This window comes from Vitis vinifera, chromosome 19 (genome assembly GCF_030704535.1).
Source record: "Vitis vinifera cultivar Pinot Noir 40024 chromosome 19, ASM3070453v1".
NCBI classification, from domain to species: Eukaryota; Viridiplantae; Streptophyta; class Magnoliopsida; order Vitales; family Vitaceae; genus Vitis; species Vitis vinifera.
In genome coordinates this window covers 20,006,565-20,021,900 of record NC_081823.1, presented here as the reverse complement: position 1 = coordinate 20,021,900, position 15,336 = coordinate 20,006,565, and the positions used below count along the sequence as shown (strand labels likewise).

Genomic DNA, 15,336 nt, shown 5'->3' with positions numbered 1-15,336 from the left:
AACATGGAGGATCTTACTAAAGTGATAGTAGCAGCAAGGTACCATCTAATTCACTATTATCTGTTAGCATACAACAGGTCGAGAAGTTCTATTAAGTTAATTGACTTGTGGCAACCAACAACATATGATCATAAGTCAAGGATACAATAACATGGAGAGTCCAGATGGGTCTAAGTCATCTTGATTGAGTTTGTCTCATCTATCACAGACTTTAAGATAGTATTTGATGAAAGGCATCAGGATCTTCTCCTCATTCTGCAACTGACGCATGTATGGACAGCAGGCTTGAGATCGTTACTAGTCTTTATCCAAGAAGATGCTAGTTGGGCAGTAGCTTTGGAAGGAGGGGAATTCCCACAAGCTCCAAAAAATGAGAAGTTGATTCTCATGATGATAAAATAGCAGAAAAGGAGTTTAGTATGGAACTCACAATAGATGAGGGAGCACAGAAGCTAGGATGCATAAATCCAAAGAGGATTTATGAGAAAATGGACGAATTGGTTACAGTGTTGAGGGTCAAAAGCTAGAGAATGAGTAACAACATAGTGAACATGAGCTCTAAAATGAATATGGCCAGTTTCTTTCCAAACTACCAGAGATCTGTAGAGGTCTCCTCATGCAATCTGTTTCAGCAATACAATCTCAAGTGCACTCCTAGGCTCTACTCCTACACAGGCACCTTGGTATAAATTACCCTCCTCCTGATCCTTTTTCTTTTCCTTATGATCTTACACCTTTAAAATATGGATTTCAAAAACATTTTTCATTAAATAATTCCAATTTTCTTTAAAAAAATTCCGTCCTTAGGAGTTTCTAGGCATAAAATCCATATTTAATAAACTTGCTGCCAATTTTCTTCTAGCATGCATCTTTCCAAACTTCTATTTTTCAACATTCTTCTTGATTTTCTCGATTTCTAATAAGCATGAATAAACTTTATAGTTCCAAATAATGGAATTCATGGCATCAATTCATGCAAAAGTAAATTGGGTCTTGGTGGGAGCCCAACATCCTTGATCCTTTTCTTTTATATTGTTTCTAGGGGTATGATTGTTTGATATTTGATTTTGATTCATCTCTATGATAAATATGAGATTGTTTTACACCTATTATTAAGTTAACCATATCTCCCATTAAAGCGCTTAGCTTGCTACCTAGGTACGCTCTCTATTACCTACCATGTTTGATGTTGCCTTGATATTTGATTGATTGTTTTTTATACAACGCATGTTGAGTGATACACAATTACCGAGGACCACCATTGCCCCTGCCCGTCCCCACATTTCTTGCAGCTCCAAATTTTGGTATCCTTTTTTTTTTTCATAATTTTTAAATTTAAATTAAATATTAAAAAAAATTAAAATTTCAGTTAAAAAATAAAAAAAGAAATGTTTGAAATATATTATATATTTATTAAAAGTGAAAAAAAAATTAAAAGTAAAAAATAAAAATAGTAATAGTGGAGACTGGAGAGAGAAAAGGGAAAGGTGTGGGTGGATTAGCAGTGTAGTACGTCGGTAAAAAGAAGTCCAAATTTGAAATTTCTCAAGGTTTCTCGTTGCCCAAACAGACTTTTTATTTATTATTATATTAGCAGCTGAGAAGAAGAAGAAGAACAAAAAAAAAAAAAAAAACTGTAGCAGGGACGACACAAAGAGCCATCTTTAAGGTAAAAGATCGAATCTTCAAACCCTAGCTTCTCTATTCTCTTTTCCCGAATCCGTTTGGTTGCTAAGAAATGGTGCGGAAAATATATAGAGGGGAAAACCATATAGAATTTTGGGTAATTTGAGTTTTGTGCTCCTGGAAACGAAACTTTGGATTTTGTTTTCTTTTCTTCGGTTTTTCCCGAAAACCAAACGGATTGTTCGGTGATGTTGAATTGTTTTGGATCTTTTACGTGTTGGAGTTTAGCTTCGTGGCATTGGGAATTGGCAGGGTTTGGAATCTATGCGAAGTGTTTAGGTTTGGTGAGATTCTGGTCGGTTCTTCGGATAGAATTGAATTTTGGGGATTGTATATGTTGGCTGAGGAGATTTTCCATATGTCTAATTCAATTGATTTTCTGGGTACGTGTAATTTGATTAAGTTGATTTATTTGGTCTGTGTGATTCATTGTCTGATCTGACCTTTACATTGTCGAGAAATGAATCGGATGAATTCTTGCCTGACAAATAGTGTGGACTGGTCACTTCAGTTTTTCTTTTTTGTTGAAGTTAATTTAGTTGATATATTTCTTAATTCACATCAGAAACTAGCAAAATAATAAAAATAGAGAAAGGACAAGAAACTCTCACTTTGAGAGGGGTGTAAATCCTTTTACAGATAATGCACATTTTTAGTTTGATTTATTCTCAACGAACATCTGCTGGAGAAAACCCCTAATTGAAGATGGCATATTAATTTTTGAAGATGACATATTAATTTTATCCTTTGATATTTATATACTTGGAGTTTCATTGTTCCTCTTTTACTTAGAGGCCAACTCGCCATGAAGTATTTGTTCTCCAAAACCACCAAATCAAGAACACGGAGAACAAATTTGAAAACACGGGGAACAATTGCCAAATGTGTTTTTGAGTGAGAACAGAAAACAGTTTTTGGAAACAACATCTAAACAGGCCCTATATTTCCTCCATCTTTCTTTTTGTTTTATTTTATTTTAATGATATTATGTCTCAAGAATTTCATGAAATTGGGTAAGAATCCATATGGGTTTTATTTCAGATTTAGGTTTTTAATGTTCACTATTGTCCAAATAAGCATTAAATCTTATCTATTCCCTATAGAATCCCAGGTGGATTGAGAAAAGTGTGGGTACATTTAGAATCGCTTGTGAGGACACCACACTTGATACCTGCCTGCTACTGTCATCTCTATTCGAAAGAGAAAGGAAGATAGAAAGATCTCTTGATTGCTATTTAGATTGCAAGGGGGATGGGGGGTGCCGAAATAGTGAATTCCTCCTTCCTGATTTCTTCTGCATTCATAAATTACGTTGTGCCTCACTTTGTTTAAGGTCTGAAGAAATCTTTGCATGAGGTTGTCCTTCAGAATTATAACTCAGAGTTGCTTAATTGTTTTGTGATCTAAGGTTTTTTAGTGTTAATCCTCAGAATTAGAAGGAAAAATGAAGCAATCCAAGGATCCATTTGAAGTGGCATTTGAGGAATCATCACCACCTGATTCACCTGTTGAGGAGATTGTTGGTGGACAAATCGAAGATGAAGATGATGCTAATGTCAATGTTCATCCCACATCAACACCCTCTGCTGCTCCATCTAGTGGAACCACGGTACCACCCACTGCAAAGTCCAAAGATGAAGATGAGGAAGAAGAGGAGGAGAACATGGATGTGGAGCTTGGAAAGCTCCCAACTTCTGGTGATCCTCATAAAATGGCCAAGATGCAGTATGTTTTCTCCTTTTTTGGTTCCCCCCTCTTTCATTGTCCATTATTCCTTGCATATGATTTTTTCATCCTGTTGCGCAGACTATTTTATTTTCCATTCCAAGAAATGAGGCCCTGAAAGTCCACCTTAGACGTACAATGGGTAGTACTAGTAAATGGTTCATATGTCAGATTTAATGCTGCATTTTAGTCTTTCACAAAAGAGAAATATTTTGAATTTCATTTGGAAATCTAAGATCTTGATAATGAGTAATTTGATGGAGGTGGTGGGTGATTTTCCAACTCCAATCCCTTGAACCTCTTTGTACTGTATTAGTATAGACGCCTATACGATTTCTGATATACCCTGCATGTTTCTTATTGCCCCACTGCCATTGAGATGAAAACTCCCAAATCAATATTAAACATTAGTACAATATGCATCCTATATTCCAATCAAGCAGACAACAAAAATACCAAAACCACCTAATTTAATTCAATGTTTTACCTTATTTGAAGCTTCTTGATCTTTGTTGGCCCAAGACTTGCAAGCTTTGACTCTACTACAAACTTCATTTTTCAACTTTTAAGCTTAGAAAGGGATTTCCTAAACTCAAACAAGAAAAAAAGGGAAGACACTTGAGCCATTAAGTTCTTTTACATCACTTATAATACTCTACTTACGATGCTATGAACATTTGATTAGTAATTTGAGCTTCATCCTATCTATGCTTCTTCTTAACTCCAAGCTAGTAAATCCTGCTTAAATATTTATATGGGTTTCCAAGCTTCTAGAAGAAAAAAGTAATGTAAAACACAAAAATGGAGCCGATAATTCTCTACAAACAAGTCATTTGCTTTTGCATTTAGTGTTTGGGAATTCTAACTTCTTGCTTATTTTTGCATACATGTCTGTGTGTTCATTTTATTTGTCTATTGTTTTCTAAATCATGCCAGATATTATGTTTATAATTCTTATATATAAGATGTTATGCTTACAATTTTAACTTCTTTGGTTATTGGATTGATTTATATGTCATTATTTGTTGCTTTGTACAGTTAATATGATGCCAATATATATATATATATATATATACACACACTTTTATCTTTGCTTGAATCTCTCTCTCTCTCTCTCTCTGAAATGGAATTATGTATTTAACTTCTATATTATTTATTTATTTTTTAATCTCTTTTTAACATACATATGATACTTAGTTGTTTTACTTATGTTACATGGGGGTTAAAGTGGGTTGGGCTGGTTTTGTATTTGTCAAATTAAATAAAGAAACATGCTTAATATTTTGTGTTAGATTAAGTTTTATAAAAATTGCAAGAAAATGTCGAGAGACAAAAATTAATTCAATAAAAATTTGTTTCCTATGCTAAAAGGGGAAAGAAACATAGTAAAAAAAATTATTAAATATGAGTTAAATTAAAAAAGTTGATGTGTATGCTATGAGCTAGGATATAAAAGGCCATTTTGGATAAGGGAATGGATGTTTGATAAAGGTTATTGATTAAGTGTGTCAAGTAGCATAAAGAAGATTCCACTTAACAATGATTTTGACTCAGGAACAACTTATTTTGTTAAATAATTCAACCTTGACTAATCTCTTATAGCAAATAGAGTAAGTGATTTTTACAATTTTATGATTCTTAGCTTCCATATCCTTCTTTGAATTTCCTTCTAGTCTCCAATCCTTGTTCAAAATAAATTTCATTAAAAATAAACTATTTCTACCTTATTGTTGTTTTTTAATATGTTTAGTCTAAAAAGTAGGATCTAAAAAATTTCATTTTCTTCTCTTTTTCTGTTATTAGAGATAAAAAAAAAATAAAAAAAAAATCATAAAAAGCCCGATGGGCATGTCCCTTAGGGATGGCCTTCCTAGTGATTTTCCAAAAATTTACTAAACTTCTATTAAGATTTGAAGGCTTCTCAAGTAAAGCTTGTTTAGATTATCTTCAATTATTAGTTCATCACTTCTTCTTGAGGGGGAGATGACTATCAAGGGATAGGAGTGGAAGAAAGGTTTTGTGAAAGACTCTTTGTGGAAAAGGCAATACATCTCCAAAGGGGGAGGCTTACTTTAATCAAGATTACTCTATCTAGTATTCCCATCTATTTTTTGTCTTTATTTAGCATTCCGAGGAAAGTCATATTGAGGTTGGAGAAAATTCAACAAGATTTCCTATGAGGAGGTGGTAGGTTGGAGAAGAAGGTACATTTGGTGAAGTGGTTGACAATGTGTTTATAGAAGAGTTGGGGGGGGGGGGGGGGGGGGTTTGTTGGCTTAGGGATTAGACAACTTCCTTTGTTGAATAAGGCACTTTTGTGTGAGTGGAATTGGCAGTATGCAATAGAAAAAGGAGCTTTTAGGACTCAAGTCATTAGTGGAAAATATGGGGAGGAAGAGGGTGGGTGGTGGTCCAGTGAAGTTAGAGAAGGGTTGGAGTTAGGCTTTGGAAATCTATTGGGAAAGAGCGGAGCAATTTCGTTTGCAGTTCCTCCTTTGTGATGGGCAATGGAAGGAGAGTGAAGTTTTGGAAGGACAAATGGTGTGAGGATGAACCATTGTGTGTTTCCTAACCTTCTTTATTTGCTTTATTAGTTTCAAAGGAGGCATAAGTGGTAGATCTTTGGTTTTAGATAGGAGAGAGAGGTCATTGAAACCCTCATTTCTTTAGACCTTTAAATGATTGGGAAGTGGATGATGTAGAAGATTTATTTTCAAGGTTGCAAGGAAAGGTGGTTGATAGTGTGAGTGAAGACAAGGTGTAGTCAAACTCGACCAACAATAAGTTCTCTGTTAAGCTTTTATATGCCGCTTTGGAATCAAGGGTGCTGATTCTTTCCAAAAAGTGTAATTTGGAACTAGTGGGTGCCTTCTAAAGTTAGTTTTTTTTTTTGCTTGGGAGGCTAGTTTGGGAAAGGTCTTCACCATAGATTAGCTTTAGAAAAGGGGGTGGTCTTTAGTCAATAGATGTTTTCTTTGCAAAGGAAGAATCCATAGATCAATTACTCCTCCATTGTTCTAAGGTCAAGGTCCTTTGGCAGTTGCTATTTGATCTTTTTGATTTCCAATGGGTGCAAACTGCTACTGTCCAGGCGGCTCTCTTAGGGTGTCATGGGTCCTTTGTGGGTAAAAGACGTAAGAAGGTTTGGAGAGTAACTCCTTTGTGTATTTTTTGGACTATTTGGAAGGAAAGGAATCACAGGGTGTTTGATAATGAGGAGCGTTTGGATCTTTATTTGAAAAATTCCTTTCTTAGTAATTTGTTTACTTGGGTGAAGATGTACATAGAGATAGATTTTATGTCTTTATTCGATTTTGTTGAGTAGTTGGATTTTTGTTAAGAGAGGGTACCATTTTTTGTGTTTCTCTCTTGTTCGTTGTGCTTTTAGATGCTTTTTGTATGCGTCCCATGTACTTTGATGCGTCCTTTTAGCGCTTTTTATATTTTATGCATTCCTTGCTTATCAAAAAACAAAAAATAAAAAAAATAAAATTATGAGGGTATTGCAGGGAAGGAAGTGGAGGATATGATGGAAGGTTGACATGTGGTAGAGGTGTCTAAATGAAGCTTTGCATGCTTTCTTGGGATGTAAGAGGCTTGCATGATCTGAATAAAAGGAGGGTGATCAATTCCTTTGTTAGGAGAAAGAAGCCAAACTTGATTTGTTTTCAGGGAACCAAGATTTGTGCTATGACTGTTGGGTAAGTAAGAAGCTTAGGGATGGGAGGAGTTTAAATCGGATTCCTAAAGATGCTAGAGGAATAGTAGAAGGGATTTTGGTGATGTGGGATTCTAGAGTTCTAGAATGTTTGGATTCATAGGCAGGAGTTTATTCTATCTCTTGCCTTACTAGAAATTGTGAAGATGTTTTTAGTTGGGTGTTCTCTAGCATTCATAGCCCATTGAGTGAAAAGGAGAAAAGGGAGATGTGGGAGGAGTTAGGCTCCATTAGAGGGCTTTGGGAAGGGCCCTAGTGTATATGCAGGGATTTTAATGTTTGTGCACCATCCATTCAAAATGAGGAATTGTAGCAAGATGTTTCTAGATATAAGGTAGTTCTTTGGATTTATAGAATGTGAGTTGGTTGATTTACCTCTTTTTAGGGGTTTATTCACGTGGAGTGGAGGTCAGGAGGACAGTTCCAAATCTCAACTAGATTGCTTCCTATTTTTCAGTAACTAGGAAGAGCATTTTTCTTGTGTTTCCTAACAATAAATGCTAGGCCGGTGTCAAATCACACTCTTATTGTCCTAATTATAGGGGGAATTAAGAAAGGTAAGGTTCTGTTCAAGCTAAAAAGAATGTGGTTGGAAGTGGAAATGTTTGGCGGCATGATCAAGGACTAGTATAAATACCAGATCAAGGGTACTCCAAGTTTCGTGCTTTTTAAGATGGAACAAAGAGGTTTTTGGTAATGCATCTGTTAGGAAAGAAGTTGCATTGGAGAAGATAAATTGTTGGATAGTTTAGAAAGGTAAGGACCTTTATCAGATAAGGATAATGAGAAATAGAAAATAGCTAAAGACGAATACAACCACTTAGCCATTTTGAAAGAAGTTTTGCAGAGGAAAAAATCAAGGGATCTTTGGCATAGAAAAGTGGACAACGTTAGTGAATAGATGCTTTCTTTGTAAACTTGAAGGGGAGTCTATTGATTATAATTAACTTCATTACACCAAAGCAAGGATTCTATGGTAACTGTTATTCTCCTTATTTAGTGTAGTTTGGGTGATCCCTTCTTTAATGAAAGATACTCTGTTAAGTTGGTATGGTTCCTTTGTAGGGAAGAAAAGGGAAAAGGTGTGGAGAGTTGCTCCTCCTTGCAGTTTTTGGACAATTAGCTAAGAACAAAATTGAAGACGTTTTGAAAACTTGAAATAGGCTGATCAAAAGATAAAACATTCGTTCCTTGTAATCTTTCAGTTTGGTTAGCATGTACATAAGAGAAGGCTCAATGCCTTTGATTGATTTTGCAGATTGGGTGGGGTCTTATTGAGAGTAAGGATGGTTTTTTGTGACTTCTCTTTCGAGGCCTTCCTTTAGGTGCCTCTTGTATATGTTTTGTGTGTTTTGGTGTACCTTTTTCTAGTATTAATTTATAGATACTGATCTTTACCTATTAAAAAAGGTTGAGGGTAGAGAAGGAGAAATGATGAATATTTCCCATTTACTATGACAAGTGACATGCTTATTTTCTATTAGAATGATGTGGGTGAGTTGAGATATTGTTGTTTGTTTTAAATTTGTGTTAGGCTTGAAGATAAACATAAAAAAGAAAAAAGAAAAAGTGAGATGGTTCTTATGGGGAGGTGTTAAGTGTAGACAAATTGGCTTCTCTATTCCAGTACAAAATTGGGAGTCTTCCTTCCTTGTATCTTAGCTTGCCTCTAAGTGCAATTCATAATTCCTATGCGGTGGGACTTAATCAAGGAGAAACCCAAAAAAAAAATAAAATTAAAAAATAAAAAAGATTAGCCTCCTTGAAGAAGCTATATTTGTCTGAGGGAGGGAGATTAACTCTTTTAAGAGTATACTATTGAGTCTTCCAATTTATTTCATGTTCGTTTTTTCAATTTGCAGAAGGGTTATATTAGATTTTAAAAATTAGAGATATTTTCTATGGGATAGCCACCTAGAAGGAAGGAAAATGAATCTAGTGAGATAGGAAATTGTTTGTAAGGATAAAAGTATGGTGGTTTGGTAGTTAGGAGGTTGGAGGTATTAAACCAAACCTTACTAGGTAAATGGTAATGGAGGTTTGCCGATGACAATGATAGTATGTGGAGAAAGTTCATCCAAGCCAAATATGGGGAATGGAGGGGGATTGGAGCACCCTAGAGGTGAGAGGGCCTTTTGGAGTAAGCTTATGGCAAACCATTAGAAGAGAGTGAGAATATTTTAAAATCAAGACAACAACTCAGGTTAGAAATAGTATGAATACTAAATTTTAATAGGATAGATGGGTGGGTTCAAGTCCCTTGATAGAGGTCTTCTTTTTGCTTTCCAAATTTGTCTCTAACAAGGATGCTACAATAACAGATTTGTGCAAAGGGGGAAGGAAAGGAGGACATTGCTATGTACCATTTAGAAGATACTTATTGGGATTGAGAAACAGATGCGGTGGTTCAATTTTTCAAGCTCATTCATTCGGTGAGAGTGTAAGGGGTAGGATAGCTTACAATGGAAAGAAGATAGGAAAGGAAACTTCTATGTTGAATCCTACTATAGTTCTTTATGTGGTGGGAATAGAGAGATGTTCCTAACTAAAGAAATTTAGAGGTTCCATTAGCCTTTGAGAACCTTCTCTTCTATTTCTTCCTTTATTTTTATTTATGTATTTTTTTTAGGGGGGCACATGGGAAGTAGTTTGGGGTAAGATCCTAACCATAGATATCCTCATGAGAAGAGGGTGGATAATTATAAATAGATATAGCCTTTGCAAAGACCGAAGAAACAACAAATCACATCCTAACCCATTGTGAGAGGATAATAAAGTTGTGAAATCTTATTTTAGCAATTTTTGGGTTGAAGTCAGTGTTTTTAGAGTTAATGACAAACCTTCTCCTAGTGTGAGAGGCTAAGTGATGAGAATGAATTTTTAAGATATACATCAAGAAATGAAATTTGTATTAGTTGTCATTAAAGTAGGATTAATATTACTTGGAATTAAATTACCTATCAAAAAAAACATATTACTTGGAATTAAATTAGGATTAATATTAGATGGAATTAAATTAGAATTAGTATTAGTTGGAAGTAAAGTAGGATTAGTATTTGTTAGAGTCAAATTAGGATTAGTTAATTAGGTTATAAGATGATTAGAATTAAATTCATAATAGGTTATTAGAATCCTAGTAGATTTTGAATTTCTTAGAGAAACCTATAAATAACGCTAATTGATGTAAATCAAATAAATGAATTGATTGATATTAATAATATTATGTTTTTCTTCATTGCAAGTGTTGCAATCCTCAGCGGTAAGACTATTGATTTTCTTCTAGGTGAGACTCGTAAAAGGCCTTAGTGAGATTGTAAGGTTTCCATCTTTTCTTCGTCGTTCTTCTTTCTCTTTATTTTTTTATTTTATTTTTCTCTACCATAAACTTTATTCCTTGTTCCTTTCCTCACACCTTAAATCATTGCCCACCTATTTTTGAGTGTAGGCAACCATCTTAGGGTTGTCCTACATTAGTTTTGGTATTAGAGTAAAAGTTCTTAGCATGAAGGCATATGCAATTAAAGAGTGGAGCAATGCTTGCAAACATGGTTGAAGGCTACAACTTTTTTATGCAACCATTGGTGGACATAGCAAGACTAAACGAAAAGGAGGATTGGTGATGTATTAGCATCTTCCGAACTTGTGTTGCTTGCCAAGGGAGACTATGTACTTTGATTATTGATGGAGGTGGTTATTCCAATTTAGCTTCAAAGGAGCTTGTTGAGAAGCTTAATTTAAAGACAAAAGATCATCCAAATCCCTATCAAATAGCATGGGTCAATGACACATCTATTTTGGCGAGTTCTTGTTGTCTAGTGACATTTAATTTTAGTAATAATTTTAAGTTATCAGTATGGTGTGATATTTTGGTGGTGAAAGTTGCCCATATTGGGCTTGGAAGACCATGACTTTTTTATGAAAGGGTCCAACATGATGGATTTGAGAACACTTGCACGATTGTGCGCAATGGGCGTAAGAAGATCCTTGTCTGCAAGGTATATTGGTCATTTATTATGTTATATCATCAGGGTAATGATACAAATTTATATTTTTTGGGAATTAGAATATAGCGATAATTTGATTCTTCGCCGCCGTAGTACAAATAACTCGTAACTACTTAATCAACCAAAGAAAAAATTAGCACCCTTGAAACTAGAAGAGCCATCAAATACTCCTATTAAAAAGCAATTCAAAGTTACTAGTAAGGAGAAAGAAGTCATCAATGATGAATCTAGAAAGAAAGAGGTCAACCAGTAGAAGAGCTCAAAGAAGTTGTAAAAGCTTTAGAAGAACCGATGCTTGACTTCCCAAGGCAAAACATTATCATGAGTGGTGGCAAACATTAAGAATCTACTGAAATTTCTTTTGAATATGGGGGATTCAAGAATTTTATTATTCTACAAGACAATTTACAAGAAGAGTGTTGGAAACAACTTTCCACAAGCTTGTTGATGACATATAATTATTTCGAGAACTATCAACTTATTTTACAACATTGGAAAGTTTTTTGAAGTTTGGTAATTGTTTTTCATGAAATTGAACAAGTTCAAGAGATCTTAATGTCCAATCTTACGATGGTAAAGAGTCTATGAAGAAAGAAAGGTTGGAAGACATTGCTTGGGATTTCAATTGACCATGGAAAATCACTAAAACTCAAGGTCGAGTTTTTTTTTTTTTTTTTTTTAAAAGTCAGGGGGAATTGATGAGAATGAATCTCTAAGATATACCTTAAGCAAGGGAATTTGTATTAGTTGCAATTAAAGTATGATTAGTATTACTTGGAATTAAATTAGGATTAATATTAGTTGAAATTAAATTAGAATTAGTATTAGTTGGAAGTAAAGAAAGATTAGTATTTGTTAAAGTCAAGTTAGAATCAGCTAATTAGGTTATAAGATAATTAGAATTAGAGTCATAATACGTTATTAGAATCCTAGTAAACTTTGGATGTTATAATAAGAATTGGAGTCATAATAAGTTATTAGAATATTAGTAGACTTCAAATTTCTTAGACAAACATATTAATAAGGCTAATCAATGTAAATCAAAGAAATGAATTGATTGATATTAATAATATTATGATTTTCTTCATTGCAAGTGTTGCAATCCTCAATGGTGAGACTCCATTGATTTTCTTCTAGGTGAGACTCCTAAAGGCCTTAGTGAGACTCTAAGGTTTTCATCTTTTCTTCGTTGTTCTTCTCTCTCTATTTTTTATTTTATTTTTCTCTATCATAAACTTTATTCCTTGTTCGTCTCATTACACCTTATAATTTTTTTTTTTGACACCTTAAAAATAAAACCCTTGGCCACCTACTTTTGAGTTTAGACAATCATCATAAGGTTGTCCTACTTCACTAAGGGGATGGGGAAAAGACAGTATGATTTGGTGCATGGTTTTCCCTTATGTTTATTTTGGTGCATATGGAAAGAGTGTTACGGAAGGATCTTCCATGATGAAGAGTTTCTAGATCAAAGATTGAAGGCGACCTTTTGAAATCCTTGTTGGGGTGGACTTGGAGATGTGAGAATGATGGAATTTTTTAGATAGCCTCAAATGGAAATTTAGTTGTTTTCTATCCCTTTTTAAGCCTTTTGCATACCACTTGTGTCCAATGGGTGGGCCTCTTTTTGTTAGGCACTAATCTCTTTATAGATTATGTATTTGCCCATATAAAAAAAAAAAAAAATCACAAAAAACTTTTTTCCTTCATTGGTTTCTTCAAGAGTTTATAATTGATCTGATTTTAACTTTGCGTAATTATGCATATTTTATTTATACATAAACAATTTTAGGTTTAGAAATATGTACAATCCGTTGTGGTTTAGAAATATAAGCAACATCTGTTGTTATATTGATGTGCATGTCAAAAATAATTTGTCATATAATTATAAGTCCAACACTTTTTCCCATCAGAAAAGTGCAAGTGCAAAATTCTGAATACAATTTTACTAAAAGAGACAAAAAAAAAAAGGAGAAATTTTTTAATGTTGTCCTACATTTGATATCATCTATGTTTACATATACAAAACATTGTCAACTTTGGATTGCTCTCACATGCATTTCTTATGATAAAATGTTGTTGCATGGAGTCCTCAGTCATGAAAATATTACAAGGACAAATTTGTAAAATAAACCATTTTAGAAATGAGTCCCTTATTGTATCATGTAAAGAATATGCATGAATAAATGTGTCCATAGAGTCTAAACTATCTCATCTCTGATTGTCTTTTAGGGCTATCTTATCACAGTTCACTGAGGAACAGATGAGCAGGTATGAATCCTTTAGGAGATCTGGATTTCAAAAAGCAAACATGAAAAAGGTATCTTTCTTCTATGGCTTTCCATGATTAGGGCAATGTTTGATGCTTTTATTGTGTCTATCAGTTCATTTGACCTTCTATGATTCTGTAATCTGATTCCTGACTTTTAATCTAAGTGGGAAGAGAAGGAACCCTCTTGCACGGCAAGAATAAATTGTTGAGGTTCCTCTCCAAGAATATATATATATATATATATATATATATATATATATATATATATATATATATATGTATATGTATGTATGTATGTATGTATGTATGTATATGTAGGTTTGATGCTTCTTCTTCCTATGTGAGAAGGTTTAGCCTAACAGACTTGTATAATGCTGCTGACAAAAAATTATATGAATCACAGAGTAGGCTTTAGTAGTTTTGCTACATGATAGGTTGTGGGCTGAAACTTTGCACGTTGGGAATAATGAGTTCAAAAAAGTTTCCTCTGAACCTTTTACATCTGTTGCTCGGCATACCAAACGCTTTTCTATGCAGCCTTCTTGACCTGCATCTGTTATGCCTTAAAACCTGGTGACACTGTTTACACATTTACTTGTGCTTATATTGTTTATGTTTTTTTTCTCATTTGTTTTCTTTCTTTTATTTTTTATTTTAATGCAGTTGCTTGTGAGCATTACTGGAAGCCAAAAAATTTCAGCACCAATGACAATTGTAGCATCAGGAATAGCAAAAATGTTTGTTGGTGAGCTTGTTGAAACAGGTGAATGCAAACTCTCTTTCTTTTTTTTTTTTCTCCCCTTTCCTTTTTTTTTTTTTTTTTCCATTTTTGTCTTTGAGTTTATGTTAAAATTTCATTTCCAAAATAACCAGTATTTCCCTCCAGAAGAAATTAAGACAAAAGGGGGGGGAAGAAAAGCCAAAAATATCCTTTCAACTAAACTAAAGGGGAGAAGAATAAATAGACCATGCTAGGGGTGGAGACGTGATTGCAGTAGTTTGATCCATTTTTCAATTAATTTCGCTAGAATGTTGTGTAACAAAGCTACATCTTAGTGCTTGGCTTATAGCGTGTTTGGTAGTGATTCTTGGAAGTGTTTTTAGTATTTCTAACACTTTAAAATTTTTACCTTTTAAGTATTAAAAATGTTAAAAACACTTCCGAAAATCACTGTCAAACGGACTCTTAGCAGGTTCAAAATACATATCAAAAAATTGAATTTTTGTGCTTCTATAGCATCATGTAATGAGGCTTTTGTGTTTTGCAGCTAGAATGGTTATGACTGAGAGAAAGGAAACAGGACCGATTAGGCCTTGCCACATTAGAGAAGCATATAGAAGATTAAAGCTTGAAGGCAAGGTGCCAAGGAGATCAGTGTCGCGCCTTTTCCGATAGATGGACCCTGATGCCAATTTATGATTGATTGCCCAAGTTTTCAGTGCTACCCTGTTCACTGCATTTGATTCATATCTACACCCATAATTTTATGTTACTCTTATCCCACATATATTGTAGGCATGTTAAAAACCTGGATCCTACCTGATAAGCTGGATTCCTAACCTCCATCCCACCCCAACCCAACAGGAACTCCAAATGTACAGCTTCTAAGCAGGATTTGTGGACATTGTCCCCTGAATTTTCCAAAATGGTTAGGCAGCTTAATTTTTTTGGATCACCAGGCCAATGATAGGAGGGCAGGTATATTTTTATTGGCATGTTATTTTCATGGTTTTCCTTGATATATCTCTGTTTCCAAGAGAAAAAAAAAGGAATAGAAAAAGCTGGAACATCCCAAGAACTTCAAAAGTTGGGTAGGACAGTCAAGGTTCTGGAGTAAACCAATTTTAAATAAATAAACAAATGAAATAAATATGTAAAATGATAGAAAAAAAGAAAAAATTGAACCAAGGGGATTTCTATACTTGATAAA

The 15,336-nt window shown here is 34.1% G+C and overlaps 1 protein-coding gene across 2 annotated transcripts; it reads left to right on the top strand.

The window, feature by feature from the left end:
• Positions 1-1,492: 1,492 nt before the first annotated feature.
• Positions 1,493-15,081, top strand: LOC100249829 (transcription initiation factor TFIID subunit 11). Of its 2 annotated transcripts, XM_010646510.3 has the most exons (6): positions 1,493-1,669; positions 1,939-2,069; positions 3,117-3,411; positions 13,366-13,453; positions 14,069-14,168; positions 14,674-15,081. In XM_010646510.3, exons 2-6 carry the CDS (start codon positions 2,021-2,023, stop codon positions 14,799-14,801), a joined length of 660 nt encoding a protein of 219 aa, XP_010644812.1. In that variant the 5' UTR covers positions 1,493-1,669; positions 1,939-2,020; the 3' UTR covers positions 14,802-15,081. The 2 variants fall into 2 exon arrangements, with proteins under 2 accessions (XP_010644812.1, XP_002277017.1); XM_002276981.5 differs by lacking the exon at positions 1,939-2,069 and having other exon boundaries at positions 1,498-1,669.
• The last annotated feature ends 255 nt before the right edge of the window (positions 15,082-15,336 follow it).